The sequence below is a fragment of the Caretta caretta genome, chromosome 3 (assembly GCF_965140235.1).
Source record: "Caretta caretta isolate rCarCar2 chromosome 3, rCarCar1.hap1, whole genome shotgun sequence".
NCBI lineage: Eukaryota > Metazoa > Chordata > Testudines > Cheloniidae > Caretta > Caretta caretta.
In genome coordinates, this window is record NC_134208.1 from 68,046,075 (window position 1) to 68,065,339 (window position 19,265).

A 19,265-nucleotide genomic window follows, 5' to 3' on the forward strand; every position below is an offset into this window, starting at 1 on the left:
GTTGTCTGAGTTGATCATTACAGTGTATAGATAAAAGAAATAATTGTGAGCTGGAGACTATAGTGATAAGTGACTTCAGAAATCTTTGTGATAGTTTAACTCATCTTTTTATGGTCTGCTTTGGCAAGAAGGAAAGCAGTTTTAAAATTCAAGGCACATTGTCTGTGGGAAATGGTAGTTTGAGCTGCAAAATCTGCATTTTTAATATTGCATTTGCAACTAAAGATATTTTTTAAAAAGACAAAACATCTAATAATTTTTTTAAAGTCCAGAAGTCTGTAAATACTGATCTAAAACAACCATTCAAAATGCTAATTTACTCTCTTATATAAATCCTTTGTTAAGACATCCTTTTCTGTTCATTTGAGTGACTGGTTTTATTTCTAAATTTGGTTTAAAAACTACATATACCTTCATTGGAAAATATGTGCCATCAATTTCTTGTTAGTCACTGGAATCAGGGTAGTCTAAAACACAGGAGATTCTAAAATGGTGAGGGTATTTTCTGTATTTAAAATGTAGTTAATCTATTTTTATATTAATAAAATTTACAAGTTCTACAGTTTCTGAAATAATTGCACACACACAAAACAAGTTTACAAGAATATTAAGGTAAAAAAGTCAAGCATTCACAAGTTAGGAAATGCTAGAGTTAAGGTTGCTGTTCAACCTTAATTCAGCCTCCTTGTGTATCTGCATTATAATCCAGTCTTTAATTAGGTGATCATGTACTATTTTTTCTGTAGAACCCCTACCTCTTTCCATTTCCTAACTTTTGAGTGCTTGATTTTGCAACCTTAATAATTTTCTTTTAACATAGTTTTTTTTTGTCTCATTTCCTATGTTTTTAACTAAGCCAACTGATAAAACTCTATAGAAATTCTATCATGTGGTGTCATATTGACACCCGTATGAGTCATCAGCAGGGTTGGAAACTTTATAGCCACTTCACATGACTCTGTCATGTGAGCTAAGGGTAGGTTGTCATCCTCTGAATAGACTCGCACTAGAGGGGAATGATGTACGTACTTTTCTAGTGGGTTTCACTGATATTTGTTGACAGAAAAGGAATTGTGAAACACAAGAATTTTGTGTTTCATTCCAAGCTCTAGTGATCACACAGTCTTCTGCTCATTCCCTTAAGAATGACCCTTTATGCCCCATCCACTTCAACCTGTCCCAGTCCTGTCTCTTCCCCTCCCCTGGCTCCTTGTCCCAGTCCCATTCTCACCTAGCCAGTCCCAGTTTCCACTCCTAAAACATTTTGTCCTGGTCTTGCCCCTCCAGAATCCTGTCCCAACCCCTCCCACTCCCAGTTCTCCCCCTGCACTCTGGCTCCTCACTAGATCTGGCTCCTCTACCATCTCAGCTCCTTTTCCCTGTCCCTTGCCCTACTAGTTATCAGTTCCAGTCTCCTTGCCTAGCCAGTCCCAGTCTCCTCTGGCTCCTCATCTGATCTCAGTCTCTCCCTCCTAGCTCCCAGTCCTCACCTATTTCCCTCCCTGTTTCCCAAGCTCCTTGCCATCCAGTCACAGTCCCCCTTCTCAGTCTTCTTGCCCAGCCAGTCAGTCATCTCCCACATCCCAGTGCCTAGTTGTCCTATCTTCTGCCAGCCTCCAGTTCAAGTATCCCCTCTACCTCTCCATGCAGGCTCCTTATCCCAGTCTACTCCCCTTACCTGTCTTCCCCGCTCTGGATATGGTCCCCTCTGCATTTGAATCAGCAGCTTGTTCCTTCACCCTGCGTGGACCCAGCAAAAGGGTCAGCGAGAGCAAATGAATGACAAGCTCTCTGCTGTCAGTCCAGCTGCCCTGACCTGGACCTGTCACAGCCCAGAGCTGTCACAGCTGGAAAAGCCCTGCTCAGCCCTGGGTTGAAGCATGCACAGTGCAGAGAGAATCTTCGGGATATTTAGTTATGAAAATCTAAGAAGTCTCTACTGAGCATGTGGAAACTGATTTCTCAAAGACTCATATAACTTGGCCAAATGTGGGTGGATTTTCAGTGACAGCAAAAAGCATGTTCCCAACACAAAGACCATCCTCTTCCAATTTTCAAGTCCCTGCTCCAAGGCCTGGGGGCACTACTAAAAGGTGGCTAGAATTTTTTAACATGGGCAAAACAAGATATATTTTTTCCTAGCCTTTTGTTTTATAGGACAGGATAAGAAAGAGCCTTGAGACTAACTCTTTCATTTAATAACTATTATGTGGAATTTTAACCAGAAGATTCTTTCATTCATTGAAATATATTAAGCCTACATTGTTTCAATGGGCTTCAATCCTAGTGAGCAAGAACTACTCTGAAGGGGCTTGTGATATATGGGAATAATGCAAGAGTGGGTCCTTACTTATTTTGTGGTGTGATGGTGACCTTAGAAGTGAGCGGTAGTAACAGTGAAAGAAGGGGAGGGGAAGGGTTTAGAACTGAGTCAAGGAGAAGGGTGTGGTGAATGCAGCTATGAGACTATGTAGTGGAAGGTCTGGCTGCAAGGGCAGGTGTGGTGTTTGTTGTTGGAGTGGGGACTAATTAGTCAAACTGATCCAAATCTATATGGATTGAAGGAGGAATGTTCAGCCTAGTTTTTCATTTTTTCAGCTCTCGGTCTTACTTACCTCCTTGTAGCAATTACTTTTTAAACAACTCTTAATAATACATAGATGATATACATAAAGTGCAGAAAACAGTTTGAGTGCAAAGATGCATACAGTACATCTTTGTACAGAAGATGGACAGTACAGAAACATGGCTGACATTCATCAGTGTAAATATCTGATTCCTGCAAATACAGCATACGGTTACAGCAGTGATCAAAAGGGTGAACTCAAATCTCTAAAGCACAGCTTCACTTATGAGAACTGGGGATACACAAACAGCACCAATAATGTTTAGTTTTGTCCTATTTCTGTAGATTTCCTTTTCAGCAGTGGTATTGAAGTTTACAAGAAAATTCCTACCTTGACAAAAATAAGCCACAATGGTTTTTTGAGTGGAGACTCTTTGCTACCCCATGGCACCCACGAGTCATTCACCTCTTTAACAGAAAATACTATGATCCAAATATTTGAAACAGTAACCATTGCTAAATACTTTTAAAATCCCTTTAAACTGCTTGGATTTGAGAGGAATTGTTGCCACGCCTTAAGTAATAAAAAATGTGATGAGATGCTGCTTAACACTACAACTGCTTTTGTGAGCAAATCTTGTCCTGCCTAGTAACAGTTGCTAGGTATGAGGTTGGTTTAAGGCTGTAAGAGGTCAGTTAATAAATCCTCTCCCATCATCAGTCCGCATTATGTTATTGAGCTCCTCACCACATGTGTTTCTTAACCTGCAGGCAAATGTTTTAGACATCATCCTAATAGTGAATGATTTTATCTTTTAACTGGACTGCATGTTTTCTGTAGTAACAGTAAGCATTTTGTCTGCAAGGATTAGGGCAGTTTGGACATTTTAGTAACAACCTTGAATATTTTATACAACCATGATTAGAAATCCGGATTTGAGCTCCTTTGTTTGTTGTGCTGTATGCTCAAAAATAATACCACCACCACCTACACCTGCTACTTTTGAACGGATTTGGGAGTATAAGCCTTACAAAACACGGTATTACACTCATCGGGATATATTAGGTAAGTTGATTTCCTGAATGCTTCATTTGTAATTCTCCAATTGGGGATATCCAAAACGCTTATATATGCCTTTATTTTTGACATTCACATCTTCTTGCAATGGCCTTTCCTGGTTGATCAGAGATGGATACATGTACTTATTCATGAATATGTACAAATACTCCAGATCAAATAATTACTCTTCTCGGGGTATTAAAGATTTGCTCACACTGGAGCAAAAAAAAGAAAGCTATGTATGAGCATGTTTGAAAATAGTTGTAAGTAAGGCTTAAAAGGATTGAGAAGAACCATGCTTGACAAAGATTTTTTAAAAACTCTTTAGTAATGCAAAGTTACAATACAAAACTGAAGTCTGCTTTTACATTTCCTGTTTCAGGATCTGGGCCTTAGTTAGTCACTCTACAAGGGTTCAGTGCAAAGTCCACAGGAGTTTCTCCCTTGACATCAATGGACTTTAGATCAAGCCCTAAACAGATGAGAGAGAAATAGAAATCATGCTAGAGACTACTGTGTAATGACTGTGGCCACAACTACACTTCTACCCCGATATAACACGACCCAATATAACACGAATTCGGCTAGAACACGGTAAAGCAGCGCTCTGGGGGCTGGGGCTGTGTGCTCCAGCGGATCAGCGCATCAGTGTGTCTGGCTCCAACACGCTGCTCTAAGCGGCGTGTTAAGGGTGCCGGGCCGGGACCGAGGGGTTGGATAAGGGGCAGAGGGTCTCAGGGGGTGGTCAGTGGCAGGAGCTGTGGGGGGGCACTTTTGGGGGCTCCACAGGCCCAGAGTGGCCTGGGTGATTAGCGGGGGGCTGGGAGAAGCCCTCTCCACTTCCCTTGCCCCGGCCCCAGCCATGTCGCTCAAGGAAGGGGGCTTGGGGGAAGGGATCCCGGCATTTACTGGCAGCAGCGGAAGTGGAGCAGCCCAGCCCCAGCCCCAGCCTGCTCCACTCCACCAGCTCCCAGCTTCCCGCTGCCAGTGGGTGTGGGGCCTTTCCCCAACCCTCCACCCCCAGCGACACGGCTGGGGCCGGGGCAAGGAAAGCGGGTAGAGGTGTATGTTATAACTTTGCTGGGTATAACTCTTCAAAAAATAGTTAAACTCTTTACTACCAGAACTGTGTACAGGGCCTAAACAAGCCCCTGAAACAACAGTTCCTGACAGGACTCTGGCATACTTATACAGTAAAAGCTGTGTTATCCAGCACTTTACCAACCAGAAAGCTCTAGAAACTAGCATTTCTGATATCTTCCAATACAAGTCTTCAATCTAGTAACCGGGACCAATGCAGAAGCTAAGTAGAATCGATGCCAAAGTTATTCTGGACCCGAGTATTTCCGGGAGCAGTCGGACTATGCTCGAGTTAGCCGAGAAGAGCCAAATGCTGTTCTTTCTGTTTGTATCCGCCATTGTGATCTGTTGGTTTATTACTCTGTGTATAGTCCTGTGTTTATCATAAAATATCAACACTACCCTACCATTATGGCATCCAAAATACCAATGAAAAGCAAAGGAGAGAAGCACAAGAGAGTTGTGTTGACATTAAAACAGAAAATAGATATTTGTACATGTTTTGAAAAGGGCAAGAAAGGAATGTTTTGATGCAAGAGTACAATGTTGGCTTGTCCATGATATACAACATCAAGGTTCAGAAAGGACAATTGCTCAAATTTTTGCTAGTTGTAAGTCAAATAAAGCTGTTGAACATCGCTATACTCTGCATACACCTAAATTAGACCAGATAGACAGTGTTTTATACGAATGGTTTTCATTGAAACAATGGGAGTGTGCCCCTATCTCTGGCTCAATGCTCGTTGAAAAGGCAAAAGATTTTTATAAGCAAATGGAATTGACTGAGCCATGTGCATTTTCTGAACGATGGCTTTTGTGTTTCAAACTTCGTCACGATATTAGAAAGCTAGATGTATCCGGTGAACAAAAATTGGCTGACCATGAAGTGAAATAAATATTGTGAATTTTTTAGAAATTTAGAAATTTAATCGCTGAACATGATCTATCCCCTGAACAAATGTATAATGCTGATGAAACTGGCCTATTTCGGTGATGTTTGCCAAATTCTACCCTAGCAGGTGCAAGCGAATTTAACGCTGCTGGTTTTAAGCACAATAAAGACAGACTAATTGTTCTTACGTGTGCTAATGCCGCAGGCTCGCATAGAATAAAACTTTTGGTGACTGGAAAATATAATCATCCTAGAGCTTTCAAAGGTATTGCACATTTACCTATTGTTTACAAAGCACAAGGTAATTCATGGATGGACAAAGAATTTTTTTATGATTGGTTTCATCATGTTTTTGTACCTGCAGTGAAAGAATATTTTAGAAAAATAAGCTTACCCAAAGATAGCAAAGTTATTCTATTGCTAGGCAATTGTAGAGCTCACTCTCAAGAAACAGAGTTAGTGTCTGGTAGTATTTTTACCATCTTCCTGCCTGCCAACGTTACTTCATTGATTCAACCTATGGACCAGGGCCAAATGAAATGTTATCACAGAACAGATTTCCTAAGAAAGCTGATCAATCATGAAGGCACTATCCAGGACTTTCAATCTCGTTATAACATAAAAGATGCAATTTTTAATGTTGCTTGTGCCTGAAATTCTGTTAAAGTGAAACATTAAAGAGCTTAGATAAAATTGTAGCCTAATGTTATGTTTGCAGACGTCTCTTCTGATGAAGATGAATTTAAAGGCTTTAAAGTAAGAGTTAGAAAAAATACATTAGCACAAATTCTTGAAATGGTGACGGATAGTCCTTCTTCACACCCAATCAACAAACTTCATGAAAGTGAGATAGGAGAGTGGGTTGAAACTGACAAGGAGGTTGAAGTGACACATACTGTTACTGATACAGAAATAACAGAGAATGTTTTGAATCCTGAAAAGTCAAACGACACTGATAAAGACAGTGAAGAAGATTTTAGTGAAGAGGACAAAACAACTTGGGGAAAGGCTTCTTCAGCTTTTGTTACAATAATTAAATTTGCAGAAAGGCAGCCATGTTATACTGCCCGGGAGGTTATGCAATCACACATTCTGCACTCTAGTTTTATGCAAAAGAGGCAGAAGAAAATTAAGCAAGCTGATGTCAGGGATTTATTCAAAAAAAGCAGCTTCAAGGGTGTGTCATAGGGTCCGTACAGATTCAGCCCAATCTCCTACATCTTCTACATCTACAATGACAGGTTTCAGAGTAACAGCCGTGTTAGTTTGTATTCGCAAAAAGAAAAGGAGTACTTGTGGTACCTTAGAGACTAACCAATTTATTTGAGCATGAGCTTTCGTGAGCTACAGCTCACTTCATCGGATGCATACCGTGGAAACTGCAGCAGACTTTATATACACACAGAGAATATGAAACAATACCTCCTCCCACCCCACTGTCCTGCTGGTAATAGCTTATCTAAAGTGATCATCAGGTTGGGCCATTTCCAGCACAAATCCAGGTTTTCTCACCCTCCACCCCCCCACATAAATTCACTCTCCTGCTGGTGATAGCCCATCCAAAGTGACAACTCTTTACACAATGTGCATGATAATCAAGTTGGGCCATTTCCTGCACAAATCCAGGTTCTCTCACCCCCTCACCCCCCTCCCAAAAACCACACACACAAACTCACTATCCTGCTGGTAATAGCTCATCCAAAGTGACCACTCTCCCTACAATGTGCATGATAATCAAGGTGGGCCATTTCCAGCACAAATCCAGGTTTCCTCACTGTCAAGGTTCCTCCCCCACTCTGAACTCTAGGGTACAGATGTGGGGACCTGCATGAAAAACCTCCTAAGCTTATCTTTACCAGCTTAGGTCAAAACTTCCCCAAGGTACAAAATATTACACCCGTTATCCTTGGAATGGCCGCTACCACCACCAAACTAATACTGGTTACTGGGGAAGAGCTGTTTGGACACGTCTTTCCCCCCAAAATACTTCCCAAAACCTTGCACCCCACTTCCTGGACAAGGTTTGGTAAAAAGCCTCACCAATTTGCCTAGGTGACTACAGACCCAGACCCTTGGATCTTAAGAACAATGAAGAATCCTCCCAACACTTGCACCCCCCCTTTCCTGGGAAATGTTGGATAAAAAGCCTCACCAATTTGCAAAGGTGACCACAGACCCAAACCCTTGGATCTGAGAACAATGAAAAAGCATTCAGTTTTTACAAGAAGACTTTTAATAAAAAATAGAAGTAAATAGAAATAAAGAAATCCCCCCTGTAAAATCAGGATGGTAGATATCTTACAGGGTAATTAGATTCAAAAACATAGAGAACCCCTCTAGGCAAAACCTTAAGTTACAAAAAAGATGCACAGACAGAAATAGTTATTCTATTCAGCACAATTCTTTTCTCAGCCATTTAAAGAAATCATAATCTAACACATACCTAGCTAGATTACTTACTAAAAGTTCTAAGACTCCATTCCTGTTCTGTCCCTGGCAAAGACCAGCATACAGACAGACACAGACCCTTTGTTTCTCTCCCTCCTCCCAGCTTTTGAAAGTATCTTGTCTCCTCATTGGTCATTTTGGTCAGGTGCCAGCGAGGTTACCTTTAGCTTCTTAACCCTTTACAGGTGAGAGGAGCTTTCCCCTGGCCAGGAGGGATTTCAAAGGGGTTTACCCTTCCCTTTATATTTATGACACTCACACACACCCCCACCCCAATACACACACAAACTCACTCTCCTGCTGGTAATAGCTCATCCAAACTGACCACTCTCCAAGTTAAAATCCAAGTTAAATCAGAACATCTGGGGGGGGGGGGGGGAGGTAGGAAAAAACAAGGGGAAATAGGCTACCTTGCATAATGACTTAGCCGCTCCCAGTCTCTATTTAAGCCTAAATTAATAGTATCCAATTTGCAAATGAATTCCAATTCAGCAGTTTCTCGCTGGAGTCTGGATTTGAAGTTTTTTTGTTTTAAGATAGCGACCTTCATGTCTGTGATTGCGTGACCAGAGAGATTGAAGTGTTCTCCGACTGGTTTATGAATGTTATAATTCTTGACATCTGATTTGTGTCCATTTATTCTTTTACGTAGAGACTGTCCAGTTTGACCAATGTAAATGGCAGAGGGGCATTGCTGGCACATGATGGCATATATCACATTGGTGGATGTGCAGGTGAACGAGCCTCTGATAGTGTGGCTGATGTTATTAGGCCCTGAACGAGCCTCTGATAGTGTGGCTGATGTTATTAGGCCCTGTGATGGGGTGGGGGGGAGTGTGAGAAAACCTGGATTTGTGCTGGAAATGGCCCACCTTGATTGTCATGCACATTGTAGGGAGAGTGGTCACTTTGGATGAGCTATTACCAGCAGGATAGAGAGTTTGTGTGTGTGGTTTTTGGGAGGGGGGTGAGGGGGTGAGAGAACCTGGATTTGTGCAGGAAATGGCCCAACTTGATTATCATGCACATTGTGTAAAGAGTTGTCACTTTGGATGGGCTATCACCAGCAGGAGAGTGAATTTGTGTGGGGGGGTGGAGGGTGAGAAAACCTGGATTTGTGCTGGAAATGGCCCAACCTGATGATCACTTTAGACAAACTATTACCAGCAGGACAGTGGGGTGGGAGGAGGTATTGTTTCCATGGTCTCTGTGTGTATATAAAGTCTGCTGCAGTTTCCACGGTATGCATCCGATGAAGTGAGCTGTAGCTCACGAAAGCTCATGCTCAAATAAATTGGTTAGTCTCTAAGGTGCCACAAGTCCTCCTTTTCTTTTTACATCTACAATGATAATTGATGTTGATAAGGATGACCCTGAGGCACTGCAACATCCTGAAGTGCCTTCTGAATCATCAAAGAAAAATTAAATTATGTTCAGTATAGTTTTAGTGTTAAGTGTATTTTTAGTGATCTGGGTGTATGCCATGCACTGCCCACAGTGATATGCAGTGTCATAAGATAACCTACTGTATAGAAAACTTTCCCTGTATATACTTAAGTGCTTCAAGAAACCAAACACTCTGCAGTGCAGCACTACTATTAGATTGGTGAGTACCTGTTTACTATTTTATATTTTATTCATTTTATTGTATTATAATTCTTTGAAAATTGGTAGTCCATTGGTAAGTATAACTCTTAGTTAACCAGAATTTTTGACTAACCAGCACCCCCCATTTTCCCAACATGCCGGATAACAAAGCTTTTACTGTATAAACTATCTCTAAGGTCGTAAGTGGATTTTCTATTGCAGTGCAATTATAGTTTAAAAATTGAAAGAAATTGTATGGTAGTATTAGTATGTTAATAGCAAGAGTCCGAGGAAAATCAATAAAGTAAGAATTTCTATACCTAACTATTGCAGGGATCTTTGATCAGTGATATTAGTATTGTGAGTCACACTGCCTATGTTCGATAATGTGGGTTACTAAACAGGCTTAAGTCATTATTCAATAGCTCTTAGAGCTTGGGATAGTTGCTTTTCAAAATACATTTGAAGTATCAACAGTGTGCTCAGGACTGTAGAAGACCTAGAAATCAAGGTCTTTGACCTGAGGAGCTTATAGTTGACATAGACAACATAAAACACACTGGGAGCCTCTTAAAAATGTCCTGTTTTAGAGTATTTTCCCCTTTTACTTTGTAAAATATTGTATGGGTGGACACCACGATCAGCTTCAACAATGAACCCTACAGACAATTATATACAAGAAACTCACAAATCACCACACCTACCTTCATAGATCCAGTAACCAACCCAAACACCGAAAAAATCTGCTATCTACAGCAAGGCACTCAGATACCACAGAATATAGTCCAAGGAGAAAGTCCAAGTTATACATCTTAACACACTCAAAACTGCCTTCACCAGACAAGGACACACCACCAGAGAAGATCATGTCATGGAATAGGCCACCAAAATACCCAAAGCGAACCTGTTTCAATATAGAAATGAAACCCCCCTCTGACTGCCCTAAAACACCCCTAGTTGTCACCTACCACCTCACACTGGAACCCATATGGAGTACCATCAAATAACTACAACCCATACTCTATGGGGACCCCATCCTGAAATAAATCTTTCCAGAACTTGCCTTTTCTGGCCTTCAAAAAACTCTCCAACCTGTCCACGCTCACCATCAGAAGCAAGCTCCCCACAGACCAGCACACACCAACTCAAAGTGGCATCAGACCCTACCAGAACAACAGATGCAAAACTTGCAGACATAATTCCACTGCTGTAATGATCACAACACACCATTCAAGATCCATGGGTCCTACACATGCCTATGACAACATGTGCTGTACCTCATCCAGCAGAGTAAATCTCCCAATAACAGCTATATGGGTGAAACCAGAAAATCACTACTCTCTCAAATGAAGTCACACCGAAAAATGATAAAAGCCAAAAACACCATATTACCTGTGGGTGAACACTTTTCACAAAGCCATCATTCTATATCTGACCTCTCATCGTCATCCTCAAAGGAAACATGCACAATACTTTCAAAAGATGAGCCTGGGAGTTTAAATTAATAACTTTGCTAGATACTAACAATCATGGACTGAACAGAGACATTGGATTTTTTGGCTTATTACAACAATCTGTAACCCACTAACAACTCCCCTCCCAACTGCCTCCGCCCACTTCCTTCCCCAGCCCCTCCCCCAGCCAATGGCTGACGGTGTGTTAACGGGCCACATCACCTTGAATAGTCCCTTGAAATATGTGTTAACTACTTACGCTAAACCATCTGTTCCACCTTGTGTTTAGCTGTGACAGTATGTTTCACAGACCTGAAGAAGAGTGTGTAAGCTTGAAAGCTTGTCTCTCTCACCAAGAGAGGCTGATCCAATAAAAGATATTACCTCACCCACCTTGTCTCTCGCTGAAGGCACATCTACACTGGCAAAGTTACACCACTGGCAGTTACAGTAGGGTGACCACATGTCCCGATTTTATAGGGACAGTCCCGATTTTTGGGGCTTTTTCTTATATAGGCTCCTGTTACCCCCCATCCCCTGTCCCAATTTTTCACACTTGCTGTCTGGTCACCCTTAGTTACAGCACTGCTCAGAGAGCACAGAAGGAAAACTGCTGTTGTGTGTTCACACTGACAGCTGCCTGTGCAATAGCATGTTCACACTTGCGGCACTTGCAGCGTTATTTGGGGCGGTGCTCTCTGGGCAGCTGTCCCACAGAGCATCTCTTTCGCCGCTAAGACTTGTGGGAAGGTGAGGGGATTGTGGGGCATCCTGGGTCCAGTCCTGTGCCCCGTGATGCATTGCTTCGCATCCCAGCAAACCCTGTGCTTCCGTCCACATTTGGCGCCATCTTTCAACGGTTTGTGTAGTGCACACCCTGCCTCTTTCAGGCTGCAGGAATGGATCCTGAACTGCTGACCAGTCTGCTGCTCACTCTGACCCACACGTCACGAGTGGCCGTGGAGTTATTCCTTAAACTACAAAGGCAAGAGGAGTGCAACATTGATCTTGCCACGTGCAGTAACTATGACACGTGATTGCTTGTGGCTTTCACGGAGGTGCTGACCACAGTGGAACGCAGCTTTTGGACTCAGGAAATAAGCATTGAGTGGTGGGATCACATCGTGATGCACGTCTGGGATAACGAGCAGTGGCTGCAGAACTTTCGCATGCGGAAAGCTACATTCATGGGACTGTGTGATGAGCTCATCCCAGCCCTGTGGCGCTAGGACATAAGAATGAGAGCTGCCCTGTTGTTGGAGAAGTGCGTGGCAATTGCACTGTGGAAGTGGGCTACTCCAGACTGCTATCGATCAGTCGCTAACCAGTTTGGAGAGGGAAAGTCAACCGTTGGACTCATGTTGACAGAAGTGTGCAGGGCCATTAATTACATTCTGCTCTGAAAGACTGTGACTCTGGGCAACATGTGTGACATTGTGGATGGCTTTGCACAAATGGGCTTCCCTAACTGCAGAGGGGTGCTAGATGGCACACACATTCCAATTCTGGCACCAGACCACCTAGCCACCAAGTACATTCATCGCAAGGGGTATTTCTCTATGGTTCTCCTGGCGCTTGTGGATCACCGTGGACGTTTCACGGACATTAATGCAGGCTGGTCCGGAAAGGTGCCAGATGCAAATATCTTTCAGAACACTGGCCTGTTCAAGAAGCTGCAAGCAGGAACTTTCTTCCAGAAAATCCCAGTAGGGGAAGTCAAAATCCCCATTGTGATCCTTGGAGACCCTGCCTACCCCTTAATGCCATGGCTTTTGAAGCCGTACGTGGGGCAACTTGACAGCAGCCAGAAGCAGTTCAACAACAAGCTGAGCAAGTGCAGAATGACTGTGGAGTGTGCATTTGGCCATTTAAAAGCCCGCTGGCGATGCCTGTATGGGAAGCTGGTCATGGCTGATGACAATATTCCTATGCTTATAGCCACGTTCTGTATGCTCCATAATATTTGTGAAGGGAAGGGTGAAAGCTTCACTCAGGGCTGGACCGCAGAGGCTCAATGTCTGGAGGCTGAGTTTGAACAGCCAGAGACAAAGGCTATCAGAGGGGCACAGTGTGGGGCCATAAGGATCAGGGATGCCATGAGGCAGCAATTTGAGGCTGAAAGCCACTAATATTGGTTGCTATGCTTGGGATTGCAGTGCTTGTAATGCTAGGAGGTGATTGGTGCACATGATGCAAGAAGAGGCTTTAACAAAATTGTATGTGTTTTGCAGTGCTCTTTTTGCTTTCACTTAATAAAATAAAGATTGCTTCCAAACAAACACAATTCTTTTATTAAAAGACAACAACCAGAGAAGGGAGTCAAATGAAAAAATTTATCAGCAGGGAGGGGATGGGGGAAGGGAAGGCATCAAAAGGAGGAGGGGTCCTGGGATGGCTACAGATTTTTGTATGTCCAGGGATCATACCCAACCTTCTCCTTTGGAGAACAATGCATCGGGTGCTGTACTTCAGCAGGGCCAAACTGCAGATGGATAGGCGTTGAGTGCAGTGGGTATTGGGAGTCCACACTGCTGGACTGTGAGGAGGGAGGAGTGGAATGCTGTGGGTAGAAAGTGGAATCAGGAGGTTGATAATAGTGTGTTGGTGGTGTGAGGGAGGTGCATGGGAAAGAGTTTTGTGACAACGGCTGCAGGGGAGGGCGGGAGCGGAGCTGCTTGGTCTGAAGAGCTAGTATCGCCTGGAGCGTGTCCACTTGGTGCTCCAGAATGTTTAAGAGCCACTCCATGGCTTCTTTCTGGTGTCCCACATTCTCCTTTTGGTCCCTCTTCTTGCTGTCCCACCACTCCTTCAATTCCTGTTTCTCAGAGGCAGAGTGCATCATAACCTCACAGAGAAAGTCCTCCTTATTTCTTCGTGGCGCTTTCTAATTCTGCACAGCCGTTCTGCTGCTGATAAGGGAGGCTGGCCTCCCAAGGTCATCTCTGTGAAGTTTAAATGCAACATTTTACAGAAGCAGTATTGTGTTTGCAACACAGACAACACTGATTCAGTGCTTTAAAACACAGCCAGTACTCTCACACCTGTCACTAACTGACTCCAGGCAAGCACACAAGAGCCACAAGACCCCTAAAATGGTGAGTAGCTGCAGCGGCAGGGTGAATCACTCTTCCCAGACCCTGCTGTATACTGGGCACAGTGGCGTGGGACAGTTACTGTTAATGGGGCAAGAAACGAAGCAGCTCTGCCTAGGAACCTGCGGCAGCGGATTGCCCAGTATCTCCACGAGAGTTTCCTGGAGATCCTTGAGGGAAATTCCCGTGAAGTGAGGGAGTCAATCAACAACCTGTTCTGCCGCTCAGACTAGGCATGCGGTTGGAGACAAGCCTGATTTCTGCAACCCTCCTGCCCCCAAAACAAATCGCTTCAGCAATTCCCAAAATCAGATCCATTCACCAGGGGCCTCCTCTCCTGTTTGCGCTTTGCCAAGTTCCGACTGCTGTGACTGGCTAGGCTCCTCCGGGGTAGAAAAGAGCTCCTGACTGCATGCATCTCAGGTGTCTGAGCCATCCTCTGCCTCTGGGTCCCCCCTCCCACTCTTCATCCAAGATTTCCTCCTCCTGGCTTGGTCCACTTGCGACTGGCACATGAGCCAACGAAGTATCCACAGGGGCCTTTGCAGTGGAGGTGGGGTCGCCACCGAGTATCACATCCAGCTCTTTGTAGAACCAGCAGCTTGTGGGCGCAGCACCGGAGCAGCAGTTTGCCTCCCCCGCCTAGTGGTAGGCGTTCCGCAGCTCCTTCACTTTGACCCTACACTGCAGAGTGTCCCGGTCATGGCCCCTTTCTATCCTGCATCATGAAATCTGTCCTTAGTTATCATAATTCCTACAGCTGCAGTGCAGCTGGGACTGCACAGCTTCCTTGCCCCAAATGCCGATGAGGTCCAGCAGCTCGGCATTGCTCCAAGCGGCTGATTATCTGGTGCGTGGAGCAGGCCTGGCCACCTGGAAAGATGTGCTGAGACCACTGCACGCATCACTGAGCAAACAGTAGGGGGACTTTCTAATTTGCAAAGGAAAGTATGGGGTGGGGATGATGGTTGGTCACCTGAGGGCAGGGCAGTAGAGTTCAAACCGATGACCAGAGAGGTGAGAACAGGCATTGTGGGACACCTCCCAGAGGTGAATCACAGCGCTGTAACCGCCACGGTGTCCATAGCCATGGCACAGGAAGCTCTACGCCTCTCGTCGGGGTGGTTTTTTTAGAGCGGTACAACTGTGCAGTTTCTGCGCACTAAGTAGCTTGGCAGTGTGTACACCTTGGGAGTTACAGCGCAGAAAGCTGCTTTACTGTGCAGAAACTTGCCAGTGTAGACAGGGCCTAAGATAGTTACTTGTCATTCACTCATGTTCTTTGTATATACTGCCTTCATAGATTCACACTCATATTTATGTGAAGCTTATTAACAGAATTATTGCAGCTAGCCTAGCGCAATTATATGCCTAATGTATGTGCCAGTCATGGAAATGTGCCTTCTTGTAGCAAGTTTCAGTACACTATACTATTCTTTGTAGCCTAGTACATCAGCCATATAGTCCCTTTTGCGCTTTTCCCCACATAGGCCAGAAAAAGATGAGATAATTTTCAAAACTCAGTATTCTCAGTATAAAAAATGATATCTTGTGTGAAATTCCATTCATGGAGAATAGTCACACCTAAGTAGTCAGAAACTACAAATTACATAATATAGTATGATTTCTTATTAACTATATGTTACTAAACTATGTACTCACATACTACTTCTTTTAAGATATCAACAGTCCCAGGTTTGATGATAGGCAGGAAAAAAAAACCTAAGGTCTGATCTACATTTAAAATTTAGGTCAACATAGCTGTACTGCTCAGGAATGTGAAAAATCAACCCCCATCCCCCACCCGAGCACCGTAGCTATGCCAACCTAATCCCCGGTGGAGACGCAGCTAGGTCAATGGAAGAATGCTTTTGTCGATCTATCCACCGTTGCTTGGTGAGGTGGCATTTCTACAATGACAGAATCACCGGCCCCTCGCTGTAGGCTGTGTCTATACTGTGGGGTTACGCCGGCATAGCTACAGCACCATAGCTATGTCCCTATAATCCCCATAGTGTAGATGTGGCCTGAGTGGATTTGGCCTATATATGTCCTTCTGGTAGAGTGGTTGTTACCCTTGGTGCACATATTGATACACATGGTTCTAAAACTCGCATGGCTATAGTGAACTTGATGCTGTTGAAAGATACTGAGCTAGACAACCCTGGAGTCTGGCAACCTCTATTATCCACAAAATGGATACAGTATTAGTAGTGACAGTGTCGACTCTCCAGACTGCCCCATCAATGTGCCTTAATTCTCTTTTGGAGGGATTAATTTCTGGATTGAGATGGCAGTTGAGTCCAAATGCCTACTCAGCACTTATTTCTACTGTGTGGGCTGACAATGGAGAGAATTAGCGCAAGCCGTTGTGGTAGACTGGGTGAGGTCAACATTTCTTGGCTAGGAAATAGACTAAGACCACCAAATTTATTTCATATAGGTCACCAAATAGCCATCAATCAGTGGGAATTGTGGGTCCACAGCACCTCATAAGATCAAGTTCCTAGACTGTATGCTCCTTGAGCAGAGTCCTTGTTTTTAAAGCAGTGCATACACTTAAGACACTGTATTAATATTTACATTATAAATACTGTCTGCCGCGAGGATTCACATTGTGTATCTTTTTAATTTTTTTTAACTATCAAATCAAGCAAACGGGCAGGAGACAGTTTACAGTTTCTTTATACTTGTAACATGTTGCACATGATCCATTTCTGTTGAATATATATAGATCTTGGGGCAGATCTTCAACAAGAACAATGTGAAAAAAAGGAATTAGAAGTAAAAGAACGGATTGAAAAAATTAAAGCCGAACTATGGTCTCAGGTAAGTTAAGTTATATTACTATCATTGAAATTAACCTTTATAATTCCTTTAAACTCTTCGGAATCTGTGTTGTAGCATGCAAATTGTGGATAAATTCCTTTGAGCTCATGGGTGGCAGATATAAGAGGCTTGGAGAAGGTAAGCCTCCCAAAATAGGGCAAGAAATGCCCGATGAGGCGCAGCTCCCTTAGGAGGCATGCCAGCCCGCCACCTTTGGAGCGCTGCCGCTGGAAGCTCCCAAGAAGTGGAGAGCCACCAGTGCCCAGACCGTGGCCCCGCCTGTGCTCTGCCCTGAGGCCGTGCCCCCACTTGGCCTCTTTCCCCATAGCCCCGCCCTTGCGCCATCTCCTCCCGCCTCCGCTCCACCTCTTCCCCTGAGGCCCCACCCTCTGCTTGCTCCTCTACACCCCCTCACACCCCATCGCTCGCCCTTAAGGCAGGAGGGGGCATAAAAAAAAGAGCAAGCAGTGGGCAGAGGGAGCATCGGGAGCAGAGAGAAACGAGCGATGGGCAGGTGTGGGGACTCGGGAGAGGGAGCAGAGAGGAGCAAGCAGCAGGCAGGGGACCTCAAGGGACGGGGTGCAGAGGAATAAGTGGCGGGCAGGCAGGGGGTTTCAGGGGAGGGGGCAGAGGGTAGTGGGCAGGGGGGGCCTTAGGGGAAGAGGTGGAGCAGAGGTGGGAAGAGGCAGAGTGGGGGCAGAACCTCAGGGGAAGAAGCCAAGCAAGAGCGGGGCCTCAGGGCAGAGCAGAGGTGGCATGTAGGCCATAGGTGCTGGAACTCAGGGTGTGGGGGGTGCTCCTACTTCTCGGAGTTTCTGGCGCTCACTCCCAGCCACGCCCAGTCAGCTGCCATCTATGTTTAAACTGATAGTTAATATCAGTTCACCTTCATCTGCCAGTTCATTTTCTACTTTAAATCTAGAAATACTGGAAAGAACACACAGTCTACAGGTTAAATTTTTTAATACAACATTTATTTTTAACCAATTATCAATTCTTGTTTATGTGACAGACAATAACTCTACAGTTGTTGCTGCATAAGTACCAAATCCTGTACACAATGAATAGCAGAACTCCCATTGACTGCAATGTGACCAAAAGCAGGTTCTGTATGCACAAATTTGCACACAAATATGATCCTCTAGCTATCAAGCTCAACTAGCTTGGGCATTTGACCATCCAAAAATAACCAGTCAACTTTTGTCAAATAATGTCAAAAATGGTAAAATATTTTAAAGCATTAATTTAATACAGCAGTAACAAAAAAAAGTAAGCCTTTATGGTCTCCAATAAGCTTAGCCTTAGACATTTATGCCTACTTACAAAAAAACCAAATTACTTAACTGAGTTATTTTAATTCAGAAAAAATGCAAAACACAATGAAGTTCAGCGATGTTAGGTTAGCACTTAAATGTGAATGGTATTCAAGACTGAACAGTTACAAAAGAAAATAAAAATGAAATTAAACAAATAAAACAAACACACAGCAACCATACAAGAAAAAAGTCATTTTTAAAAGCACTTATGCTAAGGAAGCAGCAGGCCAATTCTTCAGGCAACTTAATGGCTGTCCATCTTTTCTCTTTGTGTCAGCAGAGGAGGTGTAAACCCTCCTCTTCCACCCCTACTCCCTTCAAAGTTAATTTCCATATGTTTGTCTAGTCAGTTTAGATTGCAAGCTCTTTGGCGCAGGGACTGTGTCTTTTAACTTGTTTAACGTGCTTTGTAAGCCACCATGTACATTGATGGCCTGGTATACAACTAAAGCTATGCATACAAACAATATTTGTTCTAGAAGATACCAGCCAATCAAGATGCTCATCTTTCAATTAGTTCATCGTTTCCCCAACAGGTGGCATTAGCATGTAGTAAAATGAGTGATTAAGACCTTTAAAAAGGAGGACTTGTGGCAGCTTAAAGAAAAGGAGTACTTGTGGCACCTTAGAGACTAACCAATTTATTTGAGCATGAGCTTTCGTGAGTTACAGCTCACTTCATCGGATGCATACCGTGGAAACTGCAGAAGACATCATATACACACAGAGACCATGAAACAATACCTCCTCCCACCCCACTGTCCTGCTGGTAATAGCTTATCTAAAGTGATCATCAAGTTGGGCCATTTCCAGCACAAATCCAGGTTTTCTCACCCTCCACCTCCCTACACACAAACTCACTCTCCTGCTGGTAATAGCCCATCCAAAGTGACAACTCTCTTCACAATATGCATGATAATCAAGGTGGGCCATTTCCTGCA

At 43.8% G+C, this 19,265-nt stretch overlaps 1 protein-coding gene across 1 annotated transcript in view; it reads left to right on the forward strand.

The window, feature by feature from the left end:
- The first annotated feature begins 3,292 nt into the window (after nucleotides 1–3,292).
- Nucleotides 3,293–19,265, forward strand: part of C3H6orf163 (chromosome 3 C6orf163 homolog) — a 32,950-nt gene continuing 16,977 nt past the window's right edge. The window contains exons 1-2 of the mRNA XM_048845070.2: nucleotides 3,293–3,632; nucleotides 16,914–17,008. Coding sequence (XP_048701027.2) covers nucleotides 3,485–3,632; nucleotides 16,914–17,008 — 243 coding nt within the window. The 5' untranslated portion in view covers nucleotides 3,293–3,484. The remainder of the gene's footprint in view (nucleotides 3,633–16,913; nucleotides 17,009–19,265) is intronic.